Source organism: Danio rerio, chromosome 14 (assembly GCF_049306965.1).
Source record: "Danio rerio strain Tuebingen ecotype United States chromosome 14, GRCz12tu, whole genome shotgun sequence".
In the NCBI taxonomy this organism is placed as follows: domain Eukaryota; kingdom Metazoa; phylum Chordata; class Actinopteri; order Cypriniformes; family Danionidae; genus Danio; species Danio rerio.
In genome coordinates this window covers 14326454-14348956 of record NC_133189.1, presented here as the reverse complement: position 1 = coordinate 14348956, position 22503 = coordinate 14326454, and the positions used below count along the sequence as shown (strand labels likewise).

The window sequence follows — 22503 nt, the reverse complement described above, 5'->3', positions numbered from 1 at the left end:
CGGTTTGTCAAGCCCCTGGGTCCCCAACATTGGTAAAGGATCCAAATGCAGCGGACGCCCGAAACATGCTTTATAGTAAAACTTACTTAACAGTGTTATTCAGACACCTTACCACCAAAAGCAGTGTAGTCAAACACCAGCATATTGCTACATTCTTAACTATGACACACATTCAGTATTAATCCAAACAGCAGCAAAAGCTAAATTATTTTAAACCATGAACGCTGCATGTGTGTAGGAACAGCTGACGGTGGCCATAGCAATGGCAAATGGCCGTGGAGCACAAGCTCAGTGGAACACAAAAGCATTTAAATCTGTAAACAAAGCGGCACGCATCGCATTTTCAACATGCCATTAAACGCGATATGAGAATATAAAGAGTTAATCTGATACAGTACAGGCGGTTACAAGTAACAAAACACAATTAAATACATCATTTGCAAGCTAGAGAAAACAAGGAGACAGCCTTACACTTATGAAATGTGTCGTGGGCCAGGTCTGATTTCATTAATTATCTTTCCTTTTGGAGCTTTTCTCCCTTCTCAGCTGTAGCTTTGATCATCTCTGCTTGCAATCATTGCTGTGACACCTCTTGCATGAAGTGTTGTATGTTCTCAGGGCTTACCTGTACTCTGCTTTGACCGAAGATTACATCCCCAGCCAGGGGGTTGTAGCTCTCACCAGCGCTCTTTCTCAGCTGCAGCAGGCTGCCTTTGTGTCTAATAAACTGGCTTTATTTTGCACGCACCCCTGGTGTATTGTGTCTATTTGTCTCACAAGTCTCATACATTAGTAGTCTTTTCTGATCCTTCCTTTAAAGGGCCTGTTTCAGCAGTGTTTTTTTACACCTCTAGTTTGGAAAAAGTCAGGAAAGTGGGCGTGTCCAGCTCTGTTTAGGTTGCAGTGTCGGAGGAGGAAAAGTGCATAATAATTTGCATAAAAATGGGAGTTTCGATTTGAGCACATGCTGATTTTCACAAAGGGCAAAACAAACACACAGACCCAGGGGAGAAAGACAGTGACTGTGTTTAAATAGATGTCAGTAATCAAATTATTTGACAAATTATTTAATAGTGGACTTTAACTGCAGTTTAGTTCTTTCATTCAGGACCCTAGTGACAAACTGAATATTTGAAATTAAATATTTGTGGTGTTCACATGTTCACACTCGAAGAGCAGCATTTACAGCGGATCTTTTAGTCTATAGTATTGTAGTGATATTAAGGAGCATATTGTAGGTTAGATAGAGATTTAATGCCACTCTGCAGAAAATCCTAGCCACAACCTCTGAGCGATATCATTGGGAGTGGGATCTAATGGTTCCCTACTGTTTGTCAAGGGAACAAAGCGAGTGAAAAACAAAATCAGGAAGTTTATTCCCAGCTATGTTGGCCCATACTTTATCTTGGGACTTCTGGATGATTTAGTGTACCGCATCCAGAAAAACCCGAGGACCAAAGTGAAAGTTGTTCAGCATGACCCAAATCTGGAAGTCGATGGAGCTGAACTTGACTTGGATTTGTCTTGTCTCTTCACGGAGGAAACCGTAAATTCCAGTAAACCAGACAGCATGGCTTTCATGGATGACAAAAGTGTGCCAATAACAGAGCAGGACACAGAGGATGTTTAGTGGACTGAAGGTAGCACAGTGCAACAAGATTTAGCCGGGACTGTTAACGGCCAAATGAGGGGTAGGCCGCAATGAGTCAGGAGACCACCACAAAGGTTTGGAGACTGGACTAATTAAGTATTACGAACCTAAAAAAAGAGCCAGAAATAATACTTTGTTGGCAGTTTGTTATTGTTCTATTGCATCGGTAAAAAAAAAATTAAATGATGTATGTCATATGTTAAAAATTATATTTTATGTGCTTCCTTTTTGTAACCAGGGTGGATTTTGTTGTTTACCATTTTGCTGTTAGTAAAACAAGCCAAGTTTATGTTTAGTTGAGCTTGATTTGTTTCATTGGGTTACAATCGCTGTTTCTAACCTTTTTCCCTTCTACAGGCCATGTATCTGAAAGGTCAGCCGGTCACTTAGCTGGACCTAAATAACTACCTTCCTAGATGTGTTGGGACTGAATTATTAACTCTTCAATAGAAGGGCTTCCTCTTTTAACAGCTACCCTTTAACCCCTTTCAGCACAGTGCTGTCCTTCAACCTTATGGACTATTTACCCTGTCACATGAGGTTGGTTTTCACAGGTGAGGGCCTCCATTGAGCAGAGTTGCTTTATTGGACTGTATGCTTTGACAATGGAGATGCCTATGAACAGTTTAGAGAAAAAATATAAAAAGAAAAGAAAGTTTTATATATATATTAGTGCTGTCAATCGATAAAAAACTTAACTAATTAATCGCACCTTTTTAAAAAAATTAATTGTGATTAATCGAGATTAATCGCTTTTAAAATACTGAAACTTGTAATTTTGGCTATTCAAATGTAAAAATAATTTAAACGCAAGACAAAAACTATTTAAATTCAAAATATAATTGTTTATTAGAATTAAAATTCAAAATATAATTGTTTAATAGAATTTTTGTTTAACTTGTAACACAGATTTCTTCATGTGAACAACATACCCACAATAAACCATCAAGATCCTGGCTTGACAGCCATATTTATTAAAGAAATTAAAATACAGGCATGTTAATGACATTTAAATTTCAAAACAAGCAATGCCAATAAAGAAAACATTGATTTCCATGTTGGATTCTAAGTGGACAGCAAAAAAATGCCGAAGTACAGGAATTGCAGATATGGAAAATGAAAAATTATAATAAACTATAGAATACAAACTGTTGCACTCATTGTAAAGATTTATTGCTGTGAGTTGAGAACATTAGTTATAGAGAGGAAACAATTTGCTTAATCCTCCTTTACATTCATCCAGTTGCTAAGACTAGGATTATCTTGTAAGTGCACAGAGACTCCCAAATGCCCGCAAATGAATGATAATTTCTCGCAAAATTCTGACACAACAACGCAAAGCATGCGCTTTCGTTGCGTTTAATGAGGAAATACGCTAAACTTGGAGGGCTTATGCTGAAAGGCAGAGTAATGCCCTGTCTTTGACAGCTCGCGACTTCACCAGAGACTTTCTGAGTACAATCACATAAGACACCAATACTTCGATTTTAATATGATTAAGATTATACTTCTACCGTGTAGCCTAAGCAGTGATTTTATTACCTTAAAGGAACACCGAGTCACGAAATGCAGAGGATTTTCTTTCTGTTTGCCATGCGGTATCAACTTACAACAGAAGTCGAAAGTTAAAAATGAAACATCCGAAATTGCATGAAACTTTGGAGAGCCCGGGGATGCGACTAATTGTTTTGTACTGAAACTTGCTTTCAAAAAGTGCTTCATTGGCCTTATCCACATTTCTTGCATGTTCAACACACCTCCACCACAACAGGAAGTTAAAAAAAACTGCAACTTTAACCGCGTCAATTATTTAAAATTAATCGCATGCGTTAACGCACTATTTTCGACAGCGCTAATATATATATATATATATATATATATATATATATATATATATATATATATAAATTATATATTACATATATTGTAAGAATTGATATATTACAAATATTTTGATGTCTTTGACAATTCAAACATGAGCCAAAAATGGAGACAACTGGCTTCACAACCCTGCAGGTGGGAAAGCGGGAAAGAACCAGTTCCCGCTAGATTTACATCTGAATCCGCTGAAACTTGACTTCAATCACCCCAACTCACACATATAGTCATTTCAATGTTTGAATGTTCTAAATTAACCAAAGTGACTTTATCTATCATGTTTGATATCATTTGAAATGTCTCAGTGCGACTGGTACAATGGTCTCATTCTCTCAGAAATATACATAATCAAAACAATAAATATATAACTTTTGGCATCTTTTGAACCACTGTGAAGGGTGTGACTTTCCCAACAGGCAGCACTAGATGCAAATGCCTTTTGTAATACACACACCCCTTTCCTTGAGGGGATTCTTGGATTACTTAAGGTAAGGTTTGAGAAATGTTCGGAGCGATTCTGCTTACCCAGATCAGCCCGTAACATGGAGCTTACACTCCACGTTATGGATAATTTGAAGTCAGTTATGCATCTTTTCATCTTTGGGTACCCGACCTTTGTTTGAAGGTAATATTCTAAATTAAGTTCATATGGGAAGCCATGGGCTTGGTGAAAACCAAAGTTACTATAGAGTCCAGTAGCCGGGTACATTTATAATAATGCTCTAACCTCTAATTAGAAATGATATTGCCTTAACTGAAGGGTGTACACCTAAGCGGGACTAACTAAAAGTACTTTAGAACGAGCGCGCTGGTAGCGGCCATCTAAAGGATTAGTCAATTACCTCTGTTTAATATTCAAGACTGACCAGAGTGTGACCGTGAGGGACGCCTTCGGCCGAGGCGATTTCTCTGAGCGACATGAGCACCCGAATGAACAAATGTGATAGTTACTAGTGAAGACAAAAGGTTCAAGATAAATGTAAAGATAAATATATTAATATTCTAAACCACCTCATACTAAAATTGGAGTCAGATATGAGTTAAATTTAAGGTAAATCAACATTGTGCACTGGAAAGACCGAACAGGCATTGAACCTTATATATATATACTAAGGGTGGAGCCGAACCCGAATACGGTATTCGGAAAGGCACGAATAGCGTGTTTTTACGAATACTTATTTCGAACAAATACTTGAAAAATAATTTGTATTCGGGAGCAAGAAAAACCTTATATCAAAAAGCAGCGTTTCCTCATGAGACCACAGTGCATGCCCGCGTGAGTGAGTGAGAGAGAGAGAGAGAGAGAGAGAGACGCTCAATCAGTAGTCGGAGGGCGGGCCGGAGGTAAAATGTGTCTGGCACAAGCTTCTCCACAGATACAGACAGAGAAGGCTCGGCTGAGCGAAAAAAATACTTCACTGCATCACTATTTTTGTTAAATAGATTTTTGTACCTTAATTGGGTTCCAGATGCAGTTTATAAACTTGTAGCGGAGTTTGATCGGGATTTTCCATTTCGCTGCATTTTTGAAGTTTGCAATCGGGTGCTCTCTGTTTACGCAACTTTAGCTCTGTTAGCGCGGTAATTTAGACAATAGACTGTTGACAGAGTAACGTTAACGTTCTTCTCTAAAGGTTAAAACGATGCTTTTGCACTTGTGTCGAATATAATGCACTTATGGGAGTTATATGGTACGTCTACATTACTGTCTTTTGCAGACAGCAAGATATATGCTATAGGCTAGTTAACCTTATCATAGCTTCCCGTCACTTTTTATTAACTTGAAACTCCTCAAATACATTTGGGCACCCGAATAGAAAAAGAGTGAGACTGCTTCTGAGCCATTTCTTGGTCCTCCACCAGTCAAAAAAAAAAACAAAACTTCATGTTCTTTGTGGAAGAATTTTACAGTCAGTGGAGCTGCAGATAAAACAAAGTGATACTGTATAATGTGTGCAAAAGTGAAATCAGCAGAGGCAGAGATATTAAACATCTGTCAACTCTGTCAACAATCTGCATCTTCTATGCATAATCATTCATTCATTTCTTTTCGGCTAAGTCCCTTTATCAATCTGGGGTTGCCACAGTGGAATGAACCACCAATTTATCCAGCATATGTTTTACACAGTGGCTGCCCTTCCAGCTGCTACCCAGCATTGGGAAACATCTATACACTCTCTTTCACACACATACAATAGGGACAATTTAGCTTACCCAATTCAACTGTATTGCATGTGTTTGGACTGTGGGGGAAACCGGAGCACCCAACATGGGGAGAACCCAGTCAGGGCTCGAACCAGCAACCTTCTTCCTGTGAGGCGACAGTGCTACTCACTGTGCCACCGCGCAACCTTCTATGTAATGTATTATCACATGCACTAAAAGCATCCTCTCCTGATACTGTCTGTGAACCCCCCACAAGCATCAATCCCCTCAATCAGCACAGCTATGTTCTGATAAATCCTCCACAAGCACCAAACCATCAACACAGCCACATTCTGCCCCAGCAAGTCAGTTTCAAACATAAAAAAAAAAAAAAAAACTTTGTTTCTGTTTTGTGGCTGGCAGATGACAATAGCAGGGCTGTATCTTTTAGTATTATATAGAATACTTTTGTTCTGCCAGATCTCCCAGGCAGGGTTTTATTTAGATTTATTTAGTTAATTTTAGTTTTTAGAATTCTGTCCATTGGAAAAAAGTTCTTTCAGAAGAAGAAGTTTTTTTGAAGTATTTTTTGTTTTTATTTCTTTCTATTCAGTGTCCTTCAACAAAAATGGTGGTGGTGGGGTTCATAATATTCACAATGGTATTTTATTTATTATTTTTATTATTATTTATTAGTTGTTGGTTTAACCATGGATGAGATATGGCTTCTATGTTATTTTCTTTTCAATGACATTTCTTGTCACATGTTTAAAAACAACAACCAATATTGCATGTCTATAATTTACGAAATGGGTATAATTAAACAATACTTTCACTATAATGTAAATTAGAAGTGTAATAGAAAAAATATATATTTTTGCGCCATTTTGAATTTTACTCAAATACAAATACAAATACTTTTCCCCCCTCAACAAATACAAATACCGGCTGCTCCGCACATCCCTAATATATACATATTCAATGTATATTATATATACACACACACATATATATATATATATATATATATATATATATATATATATATATATATATATATATATATATATTTATTAGGGATTTAACGGTATCAGAATTTCACGGTACGGTAATACCTCGGTATGAATGGCACGGTACGGTATTTATTGAATCATTTACAGGAAAAATAAAACTAATGAAAATACCCCAAAAAAAGTGCCAAAAGTGTCAATGACATACAAATTAGCCATCTATCTGTAAGCTTTGAAACAGGAACTTCAATTTTTCAATTTTAATAACAAAAAATTATTAAACCATGTGAAAAAATAAAGTTTCAATTTAGTATTGTTGAAAACTCATCACATTCAACATTTAATTACTCACTCACTCACTTAGATAGAGATGGGTTTTAAGGAAAATTATCATATAAATATAATCTGGTAAAAGGTGGTATCTCTGGGCATTTACAATATCCCCTGCAACAGAAAAAAACCCTCTCATTTGGGACTGAGGTTTCTGGGACAGAGATATGATCTGGCCCAGGTTGACAGCAGTGTGTAACGTTGTGCATTGTCTTTCCCCCACTTGAGAGGACAAGCCATGAGTGAGATATAGGTCTCTTTGCGGTACAAGTCAATGTCTGCATCAATCTGAACAGTGTGATGTGTTTCTGCAGTCCCCATGACTGTTATTAGTCGTATTCCCCAACTTACAGGCACGTGCACACATAGGGCTCAACCTGTGCAGTGCACATGCCCTTTTTAGTCTTGGATAGAAAGTGCCATTCCAAAACACCCTCTGTCCCGCCCTTCAGTAGGCGCGCGACAACACCGCTCTTGAGTATGTGCGCTTCTACACATCCGATTTAAAACCTGCTTTAGGTTCGATCATTTCCAGCTCTTTTTCATCCCCGCTACTAGCAGCACACTCCATTTCCGCTTTACTGGATCTGTAGCGACAACAGACCCAGGATGATGGCCACGCCTGGGCTGATGGGAATTGTAGTTTCCGCTACCTCCCGTTCGCTTCATTCGCCTGAGCAAATTTTCTCAGAAGACCTATAGTTTTATCGAGTCATGCAACTATGGCAATATTGAAACAAATTGCTATTGCGGTATGACGGTATTGACAATACCGTTACATCCCTAATATATATATATATATTAGGGATGTGCGGAGCAGCCGGTATTTGTATTTGTATTTGTATTTGTTAAGGGGGAAAAGTATTTGTATTTGTATTTGTATTTGTAATCGAGTGAAATTCAAAATGGCGCAAAAATATATATATTTTTTCTATTACACTTCTAATTTACGTTATAGTGAAAGTATTGTTTAATTATACCCATTATATGAATTATAGACATGCAATATTGGTTGTTGTTTTTGAACATGTGACAAGAAATGTCATTGAAAAGAAAATAACATAGAAGCCATTATCTCACCCATGGTTAAACCAACAACTAATAAAATACCATTGTGAATATTATGAACCCCACCACCACCGTTCTTGTTGAAGGACACTGAATAGACAGAATAAAAACAAATAATACTTCAAAAAACTGTTCTTCTTCTGAAAGAACTTTGTTCCAATGCACAGAATTCCAAAAACTAAAATTAACTAAATAAATCTAAATAAAACCCTGCCTGGGAGATCTGGCAGAACAAAAGTATTCTATATAATACTAAAAGATACAGCCCTGCTATTGTCATCTGGCAGAATGTGGCTGTGTTGATGGTTTGGTGCTTGTGGAGGATTTAGCAGAACATAGCTGTGCTGATTGAGGGGATTGATGCTTGTGGGGGGTTCACAGACAGTATCAGGAGAGGATGCTTTTAGTGCATGTGATAATACATTACATAGAAGGTTGCGCGGTGGCACAGTGAGTAGCACTGTCGCCTCACAGCAAGAAGGTTGCTGGTTCGAGCCTCGACTGGGTTCTCCCCATGTTGGCTTGGGTTTCCTCCGGGTGCTCCGGTTTCCCCCACAGTCCAAACACATGCAATACAGGTGAATTGGGTAAGCTAAATTGTCCCTATTTTATGTGTGCGAAAGAGAGTGTATGGATGTTTCCTAGTGCTGGGTAGCAGCTGGAAGGGCAGCCACTGCGTAAAACATATGCTGGATAAATTGGTGGTTCATTCCACCGTGGCAAACCCAGATTAATAAAGGGACTAAGCCGAAAAGAAAATCAATGATTATGCATAAAGGATGTTGACAGATGTTTAATATCTCTGCCTCTGCTGATTTCACTTTTGTAAACATTATACAGTATCAGTTTGTTTTATCTGCAGCACCACTGACTGTAAAATGCTTCCACAAAGAACATGTTTTTTTTTTTTTACTGGTGGAGGACTAAGAAATGGCTCAGAAGCAGTCTCACTCTTTTTCTGGGTGCCCAAATGTATTTGAGGAGTTTCAAGTTAATAAAAAGTGACGGGAAGCTATGCTAAGGTTAACTAGCCTATAGCATATATCTTGCTGTCTGCAAAAGACAGTTATTTAGACGTACCATATAACTCCCATAAGTGCATACTATTCGACACAACTGCAAAAGCATCGTTTTAACCTTTATAAACGAACGTTAACGTTACTCTGTCAACAGTCTATTGTCTAAATTACCGCGCTAACAGAGCTAAAGTTGCGTAAACAGAGCACCCGATTGCAAACTTCAAAAATGCAGCGTAATGGAAAATCCCGAACAAACTCCGCTACAAGTTTATAAACTGCATCTGGAACCCAATTAAGATACAAAATAGTGATGCAGAGAAGCATTTTTTTTCGCTCAGCCGAGCCTTCTCCGTCTGCTGCTGTGGAGAAGCGTGTGCCAGAGACCTTTTACCTCCGCCCCGCCCTCTCTCTCTCTCTCTCTCTCTCTCTCTCTCTCTCTCTCTCTCTCTCACTCACGCACTGTGGTCTCAGGAGGAAACGCAGCTTTTTGATATAATGCTTTTCTTGCTCCCGAATACAAATAATTTTTCAAGTATTTGTTCGAAATAAGTATTCGTAAAAACACGCTATTCGTGCCTTTCCGAATACCGTATTCGGGTTCGGCTCCACCCTTAATATATATATATATATATATATATATATATATATATATATATATATATATATATATATATATATATATATACTAATCTATGGTAAAAACCTTGTTAAATGTATGTTGTATCAGTCATGTTATGGTGCTGGAGTGGTGTAAGTGTAATCACCGTCCAGAGTGGGGGTAGTGTTGCAGGAGAGGGGAACTAGAGGTGGCAGCTTTAAGACAGCTATAACACGGGAGTTGTACTCCATGGCAAAGTGCATTGTGGGTAATGTAGTTTGACGCACATGTGGTGTGTTGTGAGCTCTCGCTGTGTGCTGCGCTGTGAATGAGGGAGAAAGTTTCACATGGTTTTGTTTCACGTTTACTCCAGTAATTCCACCCAGAAGCTGTTTTGCCCTGTAAACTTAAAAACAGTAAAAGAAGGGCATGCATCGATCACCTTTGTCCATCTCCTCATTTGCTCGAGCATGAAATAACGATATCCCGGAGAAAGTAACATATGGGAATATGTCCCTTACACTCACCTTGAGAGTGCTCCTCTGTCACGGAAAGAGTTCAGTCTTTGCTGTTCAAGGGTGGCCACTCGCTGTAATTCTGATGATGTGTCATCACATATGGACTGATCACTGCATTGGAAAAATAATAAAAAAGAAAACTAACTTAAAACTATATAGATGTTTAATCTGACATAAACATGTGCATCCATGCATTGCTTTTGCAAATGGCCTGATTGGTTAAAACACAAATAGATAATGTCCAAAAAGGAATGCAGAGGTAGGCTATTCAGAGCTGACCTCAGAAAATAAAACACATACACAAAGTACAATTTGTTTTAAACTCAAGGCTGTTTCTTCTATCCTCAGCCATCTCATCAAGACTGGTTAAAGTTTAGGACAATCAACATCCAAACTGACAGCTTGATAGTACAGAAAAGACTATCTTGCATACAAAGTAATTTACTTTAAAATAATTAACACATACAATGGCCAACAACTCAGGAAACAGTTCTAATCTATAGAGTCCAGTTCCACCCAAGAGGTTATTAAACGCATTACTAAAATAGGTAATTATTAACTTCATTCACTAATCAAAATCATGTCAAAGATCAAATACTGATTTAAATCGTCAAAAAAATAAATAAATAAATATATATATATATATATATATATATATATATATATATATATATATATATATATATATAGTAAATTAGGTTCCTTCGTCCCAAAGTCAATAAATTTTTTTAAATGGGGTTTTACTAAAATTGCTTAAATAAGGTTCGTGGCTAACACGAACTCAAGATACTTTCACGTTTTGTTCTATGACATAAAACACATCAGTCACATCTCACTCTTGATTTTTAAATTGTTACGCTTCTTTAAAAAGACGGTTGCTATCAAGTTGCTAAATTGAACTACAGGCGGTGTCAGAGACATTATACGTCATCGAGCTGATCTGGTCTGGAGCGCAGCCCGCTTGCATTGGGCATTTGGATTTGTCTGAGATTTAAGTATTTTCATGAATAGTACTATATAGTTTGTAGTATTTTTTCCAATTGGGATTTCATATTGTGTGTAGATAATGCCTTCACCTGTTAAAAGGCTGTCGAGACAGACTAATTTGTAGATCATTTATTTTAATCAAACGATTAATATATTTTAATCAAACGATATTATGTGTGAAGCTGTTTGTTTAATATGCATTGTATTCTGTTTTGAATGTTTCTGTTAAGGACTTTTATTTTGGTGTTGCGTCCTCTGTGTAGGAGGGTTATGTGTGTGTGTGTGTGTGTGTGTGTGTGTGTGTGTGTGTGTGTGTGTGTGTGTGTGTGTGTGTGTGTGTGTGTGTGTGTGTGTGTGTGTGTGTGTGTGAAAAAAAGACAGGAGGTAGAGTGTGACGAGAGGAGACTCGTGTCGATCTCCTCCACAGTTTTTGCTCAAAAAAATAGTTAGTTGTCAGTATTTTCAAGTCCACCATCGTCTTTATTTACATTCACCCATGGGCAGCCAAAATCCACGCCTTACATAAGCTTTTCAGTTCTTGCGTTTGCATTTAAGGCCCCATTTACACTAAAGCGTTTTAGTTTTTAAAAGGCATAGGTTTTGCTACGGTTACGCTATCTGTCCACACTACACCAGAGTTTTTGAGCGCCAAAAATGGAGCGTTTTGTATACACAGAAGAGGCTGTTTTCATTCTAAAAAGCTGCTGCTCAGTCTTAGTGTGGATGGAGAAAAACGGAGACATCTGAAAACAGAGGCGGGGCTGCCGACATTCGCCTCTCTGATTGGGGCTTTTCTTCAATATTAATTAGCCTACACACAGTTAAAGTTCTGCATCCTCTCCTTGTAAGTTCAGACTTCGCAAGTTTGATATGGAAAACAGACTCCCGAGAACATGTCGTGTAAATTTTCAAAGGGAACAGTGTACTGTATAATCTTATTCACATCATCCTGGCTACACTGTTTCACTTTCTTAACAATAAAACAAAACATGAAGGAACTGCTATTTTCATTTTGATATTAACAACTTAACAGTCAGCAGAAATGTTAAGGCGTTGTGCTGCATATATGAATGTCATCGTCACTCTATGCATATTTAAAACAAAAAGAAGCCTAACTGCCTTCTTTCATTTTTATTGAAAATACAAAACACACCCTCTCTTTTGCTGAATATTAGTTATTATATCAATAATAACCAATAATGACCATTATAAAAGTATAACATACAATAAGTTTATAAATTATAGAAAAATAAAGGCAAGCAATTACTTAATATAGACTGTACGTGGTTAGATTAATTATTAATTTATCTCTGCGATCAGCCAAAACACATTACACGAGAACAAGTAGCCTAATAGATTCAAAAGACCAAAGTTGGGGAATGTGTTGGTAGATATAGACAACAAGATGAATTAAAAATCTCATTTAGTAAATATAGTGAGATTAGATCCAGCGGGAGGTCCTTGATGAAAACTCCGACTAGCACAACTCTCATATAGATAGGCTGCAGCGCTTGCCAGAAAGTGTGTGTGTGGTAACGTGATGTGCGTTTTCAGTGTTTTAGTGTGGACAGAGAGCTGTTTACAAACACTGGGTGAAACGTTAGTGTGGACGCGGATTGCTTTTATTCTAAAACGCCGTTTTAAAACTGAAACACACTAGTGTAAATGGGGCCTAAGATCCAATAGTGCTCAAAGTTGTATTTTCGTGTGAGGATTATCCGGCAGGATAAAACGTGTAAGTGTAATGAACTGTGTCTGAGCACAGAGCTTATTATTTGTAATATTCAACAAGCCTATGGGAAAATCATATAGGGATTTTATTGAGGGAACCAGTTTTATGCTAGCAGCCGATTAGCCAACAAAGTGACTTCATAGTTCCTCCACTCCACATGCAGTTGTTTTGCATTCCCATATGCCCTGTTGTGTGTATATGTTTATCATGTGATCTTGGATCAGTTGTTCTAATCAGCAGCTGCAGCTATGTGTACTCAGCGTCTCTTATATTAAGAGCTTGATCCAGATTCTTATTGTCAGTTTATTACTTGCGTGTTAATGTTGTCTCTGTAGCTGCGTCCCAAATGGCACACTATACACTATGCACTCATGCACTATGTACTTATGCACTTACACACTCAACAGCATAGTATATGTATGTAGTGTCGTCCCAAATGGCACACTAATGTTTTTTTATTAGGCGGAAATTCAAACCGTTTCCCTGATGACGTTTGACGGTTGCCAAATCAGTGAAATAAATGACTGAATTATCAAATAATTCCTGCCGTAAGTATAACCGCATTCACCAGTGGGAGGCGCTATAATTACTCTAAGGAGAATTTTGCTTCCACCATCCAAAATCAATAAATTTATTCAACATGTGCATCCGATAGCTCCGCCCCTTCCGCTACATAAGCAAACCTGCGGTAGCTGTGTGCGTGAAGTGTCAGACATTCCACACTTCATTTTAGCGGCTGAATAAGTACATCATCCGGGTAATTAAAGTGCACTTGTTATTTTCAGAGTTTTCAGTGTGAACACACTACTTGCACTATTTATACTACAAAATGGCGTAGAATAGTGCATAAGTATGCGATTTGGGACGCAGCTTGTGTCTCGACAGGACCCTCGTTAGCTTGTTTTGGACTTCCTGACCTCACCTGTGCTGTGTCTGCAATTGCCCTGTTTCCGGTGCTGGTTTGCACCTTTGATCTGTACCTTGTTTAATTGATTTTTGTTATTAAACTCACTTGGAACTGGTTCCATCAGACTTTGTCTATCATTCATACCATTTGACAGAAACCCACTCCTTAAGGGGCCATAAATCCCCCTCTTTGGTTCAAGTCTACCTCAGAATTAAAAAAAAAAAAATGCTTCATGGGCATGGAGTGTCGCAAGCAGAGGGAGGAGTGGGCATGTCCGGCAGAGCAGGGAAAATGAGGGGAGTGAACAAAAAGAGACACAAACCATGAGACCCATTTTTTACAGTTTAAATTTAAAATGCAAAGAAGTAAACAGAAAGTAATTTAATACCCTGCTACATATGTTATTCGTAATTTCATATACACATTACCACAATTTGTTATATCATTATAAATATGATCATGATCATATGATCATTTATATAAATACTAAAAATGAGAAGGACTTCACGCTTTCAAAGCACACTCTCTCATTAATAATTAAGAATTAGGGTCTAATCATATGATTAGAAAACTCCACTATGAACAATAATGAGAACCTGATGCATCATCATCACTCAACTAGTAAATGTGCGCTTTGTCACCAATTTTGATCCAGGCCCAGAAATGATTTTAAAACCAGAAGATGACATTAGCCAGCAAAAGTTTAAAATTATCCAATTTTCATAACAATTAAATCTGACAGGTACTAACGTTGCCTTAACAGATGCTCAAAACACACAATTTTGTAAAAAAAAAAAAAAAAAAAGTACTCCAGGGTGTCTTGACCCTGTAAAGTGCACACCTCTAGTTTGAAAAAAAGTAAGCAAAGTGGGTTTGTCCAGCTTTGTGTAGGTAAAAGTGTCCAGCAATGAAAGAGAGAAGGGTCTGCATGAAAAGGGGCTTCATTATGTGCAACCAGATGCAGGGGACATGGACAGTGATTCAGAAAGCAGTGTTTCAGAGAGGTGTGTGGAAGTGGAGGATTTCTCTCCACCAGATTCCCCTCTGTCAAAATATCTGATTGATGAGTGCAAATCCAATGCTGTATAATTTTTAATCTTTCAACACAAACGTGACCGAGAATGCAGGAGAAATTAAAGATGCTCCTGACGAGGCGCATATTGATATCTCACAATAGTAGTTATTATTCCCAACTGTATTTGTTAAAATAAATAAATAAATAATATATACACCATTGTGCCTGCCACAAATACTGCACTAAAAAGTGGACTGTTGTAATCTAAATTATCTCTGTTGTAATATTGGTATGTCTTGGTATGTAGATGTGCCTTAAAAAACTAAAAAAAGTACTTTTGACGATACTTGAAACTTTGCTATCTGGTGAAACATATTGAATACTGATCGCACACTTACCAAATACATAGAGATAGGACAATCAACACAAACTGGAACCATGTCTTTAAAAAAAAAAAAAAAAACGAGTGGCAAATCCGTATTTCACCATTTCCAGATTTGATAAGCTCTCAGGTAAATGTTTCTTACAAACATATTGTCACGTGTTAGCAGACTACTGTAAACTGCTTGGGTCCACACACAAGCTATGCTTTCATCGCAGGGAAATGAAAACAAAACTTTATTTTCAGCACATTTAAAATCAGAACAAGTTTAACCCTTGTCTCCACACAATTCTTCTTCTTTCACGTTTTAATTACGGTTGGCAACACAACATGGCGTTTCTCTAAACACTGTAACAGGTAAAAAGGGTCTTCAAGCTTTATCATGCATATTAATGAAGTTGCATCTCATTCACAATAGAGCATGCTGATTGGTTCAAACCAAGTTCTTCTCATGAATTAATGCTGAAAACTCAATGAGTTTTCCCTTTGTACCTGCTGGTAAATCTGTTTTGGTGTTTAGTGACCCTTTAGCAAACAATGTCAAACAAATGCTAAACACACATTCAAAGAATTCCCCTCAAGTATGACACTTACAGGGAAAGTTAAGAAGCAAGTCAAGGTTGCATTATTTTATATATTGCTTTCCATTTTCATACATTTTTTTATACATTTACACATTAATTTATACAATTGAGGTCAGTTTTTTCAATATTTTTTTAAAGAAATTTATGTTCATCAAGGCAGCATTTATTAAATGTAAAAAAAATTAAATTGCTAAATATTTATAAAAAAATAACTGGTTTCTTAATAGATGTAGTTTCAAATTAAATTATTACTAGTCATTATTGCTTTTATTACTATTACATTAATAATAATAATAATAATAATAATAATATGAATAATAGTATTAATAATATTTAATATTAGACTTCTCCATGAACTGCCACCTTATCATTATCGTTATACACAAGCTGAGTTCCCTGAGGTAGTTTGCAAGCTCCGCAGTGGCTAAGCAGGATGAGATTCACCCAGTGTATCTTAGGTCCCTGGATGTTGTAGGGCTGTCATGGCTGACATGTCTTTACAGTATCGCATGGAGGTCGGGGACAGTACCTTTGGACTAGGCAACTTGTGTGGTGGTAACTGTTTTTAAGAAGGGAGACCAGAGGATGTGCTCCAACTATAGGGGGATCACACTCCTCAACCTCCCTGGCTATGCCAGGGTACTTGAGGGGAGGATCCGGCCGATGATTGAACCTCGGATCCAGGAGGAACAATGTGGTTTTTGTCCAGGCTGTGGTACACTAACCAGCTCTATACCCTCACCAGGGTGCTCAAGGGTTCATTAGTGTATGCCCAACCAGTCCAAATGTGTTTTGTATATTAGGAGTAGGCATCCGACTGTGTTCCTCGTGGCATTCTGTGGAGGGTGCTCTGGGAGTAAGGAGTCAGACGCTCTGTTAGTTGGATGTCTCGTCCCTGCATGAACTAAGTAGAAGTTTGGTTTGCATTGCTGGCAATAAGTCAGACTTTTTTCCAGTGCAAGTTGGACTCAGGCAGGGCTGCCCTTTGTCACCAATTCTTTTCAGAATTTTTATGGACAGAATTTCAAAGCACAGCCCAGTGGTGTAGCGAGGGGGAGGCTTTGGGGGCTTAAGCCCCTGATGTATTGTCAAAAGCCCCTGATCTTTTGCAATATGTTGCACTTAAATAAAAATATAAGTATATATAATATATAATATAAAAGTATATATAATGGTGTATAACATTTAATTTGTTATCTAAGTACTGAAAATTACGGCGTACATCACGCACATTCCACCTATTGCAGTGTTTGTGTCGGGTCAGCTGTTCAGCTGTACCTGTATCTACCGGCAGGTGGGAGTGGCACTGTTGTCACATGAATTTATTGTCTGTAAATAAATGAATTTATTCATTATTTTGAAGAGCTGAAGTTGATGAGGTAATATTACAACTCTTTCGCAAAACTGAATAGTTCTAACTACTAATAAAGCTTAACATTTGTTTCCACAGTATAAAATGTGTGTAGTTTTGTTGAAATAAAATAACTGTAATCGATAAAATTTGCATCATATCAATGCATACATGCAAATTAGTTAGAAAAACGTAAATTGTTCTAGCTTTCTAGATATGATATAGATATCTAGGCATATTTATCTAGATATTATATAGCAGTCACATCTGTTTCTGTAATAGTTAAATCACAGTGAGCTCATGCATCTAGCATATTGTATAGCTACATTCTACTTTAACATGCTATGTCAGTTAGCAGGGGATTATAAATCGACTTTCTTATGAAAATACCTGAGCTGGCTGGAAGAAGACATACAGTTGAAGTCTGATTAGCCACAGTTGAATTATTAGCCCCCTGTTCAGTTTTTCCCATAATTTCTGTTTAACGGAGAGAAGATTTTTTTAACACATTTCTAAACATAATAGTTTTAATAGCTCTGCTCGTCTCTAATTACTGATTTATTTTATCTATGCCATGATGACAGTAAATAATATATGCCTAGACATTTTTCAAGATACTTCCATACAGCTTTAAGTGACATTTAAAGGCTTTAAAGGCAGGTTAGGGTAATTAGGCAAGTTATTGTATAACGATGGTTTGTTTCGTAGACTATCAAAAAAAAAAATTTAGCTTAAAGGGGCTAATAATTTTGACCCTAAAAGGGTTTTTTTTTATAATGTAATACTACTTTTATTCTAGCTGAAATAAAACGAATAAGAATTTCATCAAAAGAAAAAAATATCAGACATACAGTGGAAATTTCCTTGCTCTGTTAAACATAATTTGGGAAATATTTAAAAAAGAAAATATAATTCAAAGGAGAATAATAATTCTGATTTCAACTGTATAAACATTTATCATCACAGTCATGTAAATGATCAGTTAAAGCCTTTTTATGTTTATTCAGATCTTATTTTCATTCAACTACAGCAATAGCTGGATGCCTTCATCCATATTAAGAATTTCCTGGACTGTTCTACTACTTTTGAGAGGCATATCTGGAATTTCTGCTCAATGAATGAATGAAACAGGCATTACTTGCATTTAAAGTGCTACAATGCACACATCACCTTATTTTGAGGAAAACTGAAAAAAACTCTCCCTCAAAAGAAATCTGAAGTAAACACATTTCTAGCATATAAATCTTTATTTTTTTGTACTATTTTTGATAAAATTGTTATTATGTCAAAAATAGTAGCCTAATGAATATCAATATTTTGCATGTATTGAATTTAGAAATTCCAGTATCTTGACAACACTACACCTTAGTTAATCACTCTGTCCAACTGAACGTGTTTGTAGCTTTGTAACACATTGGATAACAACTCACAATATAAAATAAATCATATTTTCAGATTTGAAGACATGCAGAAATTTACATTTTCAAAAAACAAACAGAAACTGCAAATCAGGAGAGGAGATAGGAGGCTCAAGAGGTATGATATGTGTCACATAACCAGCGATCGCTATCAAGAGATCGCTGGTTCTCACACGAACTCTCAGGACTACACTTTCGCATTCCCCAGGACTACACATTCATACATGCACTTCTCCCAGACATGCACGCCTGGTCATTCATCTATCCTGATTGCAATCACCAGCTGAACCTTGTCACAGACTGATATCACACCATACATAAACCACTCATTCACTCACCCTGGTTGCTGAGTCTTGTTTGTTTTACGGTGACATTACAACGCGCTTCTCTGTCTTGCTTTCTTTGTGTTAGACCTTAGCCCTGTATTCCCTGTTCTCCTGTTTAGCCGCCTGCCTTGTGACCTGTTGCCTGATTTACGACTACGATTTTGGATTTGCCTTAATATACCCGATTGTACCTGATCTGACCATTGCTTGCCTGACACTGAATAAACCTGCATATTTGATCTTACCTTCTGTTGTGAGTGTCACTCGCCCCAGTCGTTACAGAAGACTCGGCCAAGATGATGGATCCAGCGGGAACCCAGATAATGCGCCTGCGTCAGGGAGAACGGTCCATCGAAGAGTATGTGGAGGACTTTATTAATCTGGCCCACCGTACAACCCTGAGTGAGGTATGCTTAATGATCTTCTTTCACTGTCCGAACCCTTATATTCCCACATGCCTCTGAACAATCCCCACTGGAAGTTAGCTCAATATATTGATCTTGCTCTTCAATTGAGTGGATCCTCCTTCACCATAGGTGAGGTGGAGGAAAATCCAAATAATCTTTTGGGGGGGGGGGGCTGTAGAGAGCAAGACCCGCTGGCGACGGGGCTTGCGACTCAGTTTCCACAGCCAGCTCACTAAATGGCCGCTTCCAGTCAGCCAGCTCACAAGATGGCTTCCAGTTCCAAGTCTGTTCCTGCCCCTGAAAGGCCATCTCCAGTGCTGCCAGACCCTCCAGAGCTGCCAGACCCTCCAGAGCTGCCAGACCCTCCAGTGCTGCCAGTCCCTCCAGTGCTGCCAGTCCCTCCAGTGCTGCCAGTCCCTCCAGTGCTGCCAGACCCTCCAGTGCTGCCAGACCCTCCAGTGCTGCCAGACCCTCCAGAGCTGCCAAACCCTCCTGAGCTGCCAGCGCCTCAGCCAGAGCTGATGCCTCAGCCAGAGCCGATGCCAGAGCCGACGCCACAGCCAGCGCCTCAGCCAGAGCCGACGCCGTTGCCCGGGTGGCCGCCGCCGCCTGAGCTTCCCGAATGACCGCCGCCGCCTTAGCTTCCCGAACGGCCGCCGCCGCCTGAGCTTCCTGAACGGCCGCCGCTCCTCGCCTTGCTGGTCCCAGCCCGGCTCCTCGCCCTGTCGGCGCCATCCAGACAGCTCACCCAGCCGGCGTCATCCAGACTCCTCACCTTGCCAATCCCAGCCCGGCTCCTCGCCCTGCCGGCTCCCTACAAGCCTCCAACCCTGCCGGCTCCTCGCAATACTCCAGGTCCTTCGCTGCCACACGATCCAAGACCACTGCAGCTCCACTCTCCGGGTCTTCCACAGCACCACTCTCCAGGCCCTCCGCAGCTCCACGCCCCAGGTACGCCCCAGCTGCATGGTCCTGGCCCTCCATCCCTCCCCCTGTTCTGCCTCCGCTCCGCCTCCCGCCTGAACAGTAGTGGAGTGTCTGGAATCTACTCTAGTGGGGGGGCTATGTTACATAACCAGCGATCGCTTTTAAGAGATTGCTGGTTCTCACACGAACTCTCAGGACTACACTTTCGCATTCCCCAGGACTACACATTCATACATGCACTTCTCCCAGACACGCACGCCTGGTCATTCATCTATCCTGATTGCAATCACCAGCTGAACCTTGTCACAGACTGATATCACACCATACATAAACCACTCATTCACTCACCCTGGTTGCCGAGTCTTGTTTGCTTTACTGTGACATTACAACGCGTTTCCTTGTCTTGTTTTCTTCGTGTTAGACCTTAGCCCTTTATTCCCTGTTCTCCTGTTTAGCCGCCTGCCTTGTGACCTGTTGCCTGATTTACGACTATGATTTTGGATTTGCCTTAATATACCCGATTGTACCTGATTTGACCATCGCTTGCCTGACGCTGAATAAACCTGCATATTGGATCTTAGCTTCTGTTGTGAGTGTCACTCCCCCCAGTCATTACAATATGGCTCACAACAGACTAGTAAATGAGAAGTGGGATAATTAATTAATGTTTTTTTTTCCTTTTTGGTGTTACAAGTCACAAAGCTTCAAAATGTATTGCTAAAAGTCAACTCAAAAGCCCTATTTATTATTAAACCATTTATAAATCTATTATAAAAGTAGATTGCCTTATGAAAGTGGTGGCATTTTAGCGGGGTGAATTAGAACAATATTTTTTTTTAATGGGGGGGGTGTATTGGGGGGTCTTTGGGGCTAAGCCCCTTATCCCTTTCGACCCTAGCAACGCCCCTGGCACAGCCTTTGGCTGGAGAGTGTCTAGTTCGGGGAACACAGCATTTATTTGCAGACAATGTTGTTCTATTGGCTTTTTCCAACTTTGACCTTCAGCATGGAAAAAGGTGGTTTGCCATCTCCAGGTTGGAGGAAAGTCCTTACACCATGTGGAGTAGTTCAAGTACCTTGCATCATGTAAACATGATTTACACATTCTTACATTTATTGATGCTGTTAAAGGCCTACAGGTTATATGAGGGATTATACATGTAAGAAAAGTCAGAAATGAAATACAAAGTTTATAAACACATAACATTTACTTTTGGGCTGATTCAGGATTTCTGAGTCTATTTCAGGTTCGGGAGCCTTGTGTGTGTGTGTGTGTGTGTCTCTGGAAGAAGGGGGTGGGGGGGGGGGGGTCTTTTGAATGTCTTTTGAAGTTTGGGCACCATCTCTGGTTTACCTATAGATAAGTGAGGTGTCACAATGGCCCAGACTTTGTGGCACCAGGAGTCATAAACCCATGCAGAGGAGACTCAGACTCCTTTATAAAATCAATAAGTAATTTTTATCTACAGACTGTACGTTACACAAGGAATAGAAAGAAAATGATGTCACCCATAGGTTTCTGAAGAGGGCAAAAGAAGCCACAAGTAGGCGTGGCCAACCGTTGCCATTTTGTTTGCGCGTCATCACACCCACGGCGGGATACAAAACAAGGGCAAAGAGGCGGAGAGTGAGTGAGCTGGCATTTGCTTAGACCTGGCTTTAGACACACAATACTTTGGAAAAATGCTTATTACTTTATCACCTGTGACTCGTTTGTATTCTGACCACATGTGCTTGGCTGTACACTATATCAATAAAGTGTTTAGACTTTTAAAAATACTGCAGTAATACATTGAGCCACTAAGTATTGTTCTCATGACGTTTTCCTAAAGGAGGAAAATGCGAATTACTTCAAAACACTTCAAATATGGTCTGTGTTAGTAAATGCAAGGCTATTGATGAGCATAACACTGTATGATGACACTTCCGATGACTGTTCTACAGCCCACAGCTAATCAATCTGTCTGATTCTGGAGTGCATTACAGCTCTAAAGAGCATCATAAATGATAAATGATCTTAAATAAAACAAATGCAATAACAGAGATGGTTTACAAGTATATAACTTTACTCACATGGGAAACGGAGGCCACGTGAATAGTTTGTGAGCACAATTAAGTGCACAGAGCATGCCATATCATCTGATAATTGTAGGAAATAATCCCAAAAGGTAACTGACTGTGTAAAGCCACATAAAACAACTCCAAAACTCCAAAAGTGGTTTAAAGTTAATAAGCAACATTATAAAACAA

At 38.8% G+C, this 22503-nt stretch overlaps 1 protein-coding gene across 2 annotated transcripts in view; it reads right to left on the bottom strand.

Annotated features, from left to right (window-relative positions):
* Window positions 1-22503, bottom strand: part of cnga2a (cyclic nucleotide gated channel subunit alpha 2a) — a 150150-nt gene that overhangs the window by 56136 nt on the left and 71511 nt on the right. For both annotated transcript variants that reach the window (XM_068213244.2, NM_001044746.1), the window contains 1 exon segment: window positions 10227-10328. In XM_068213244.2, the coding sequence (XP_068069345.1) occupies window positions 10227-10328 (102 nt within the window).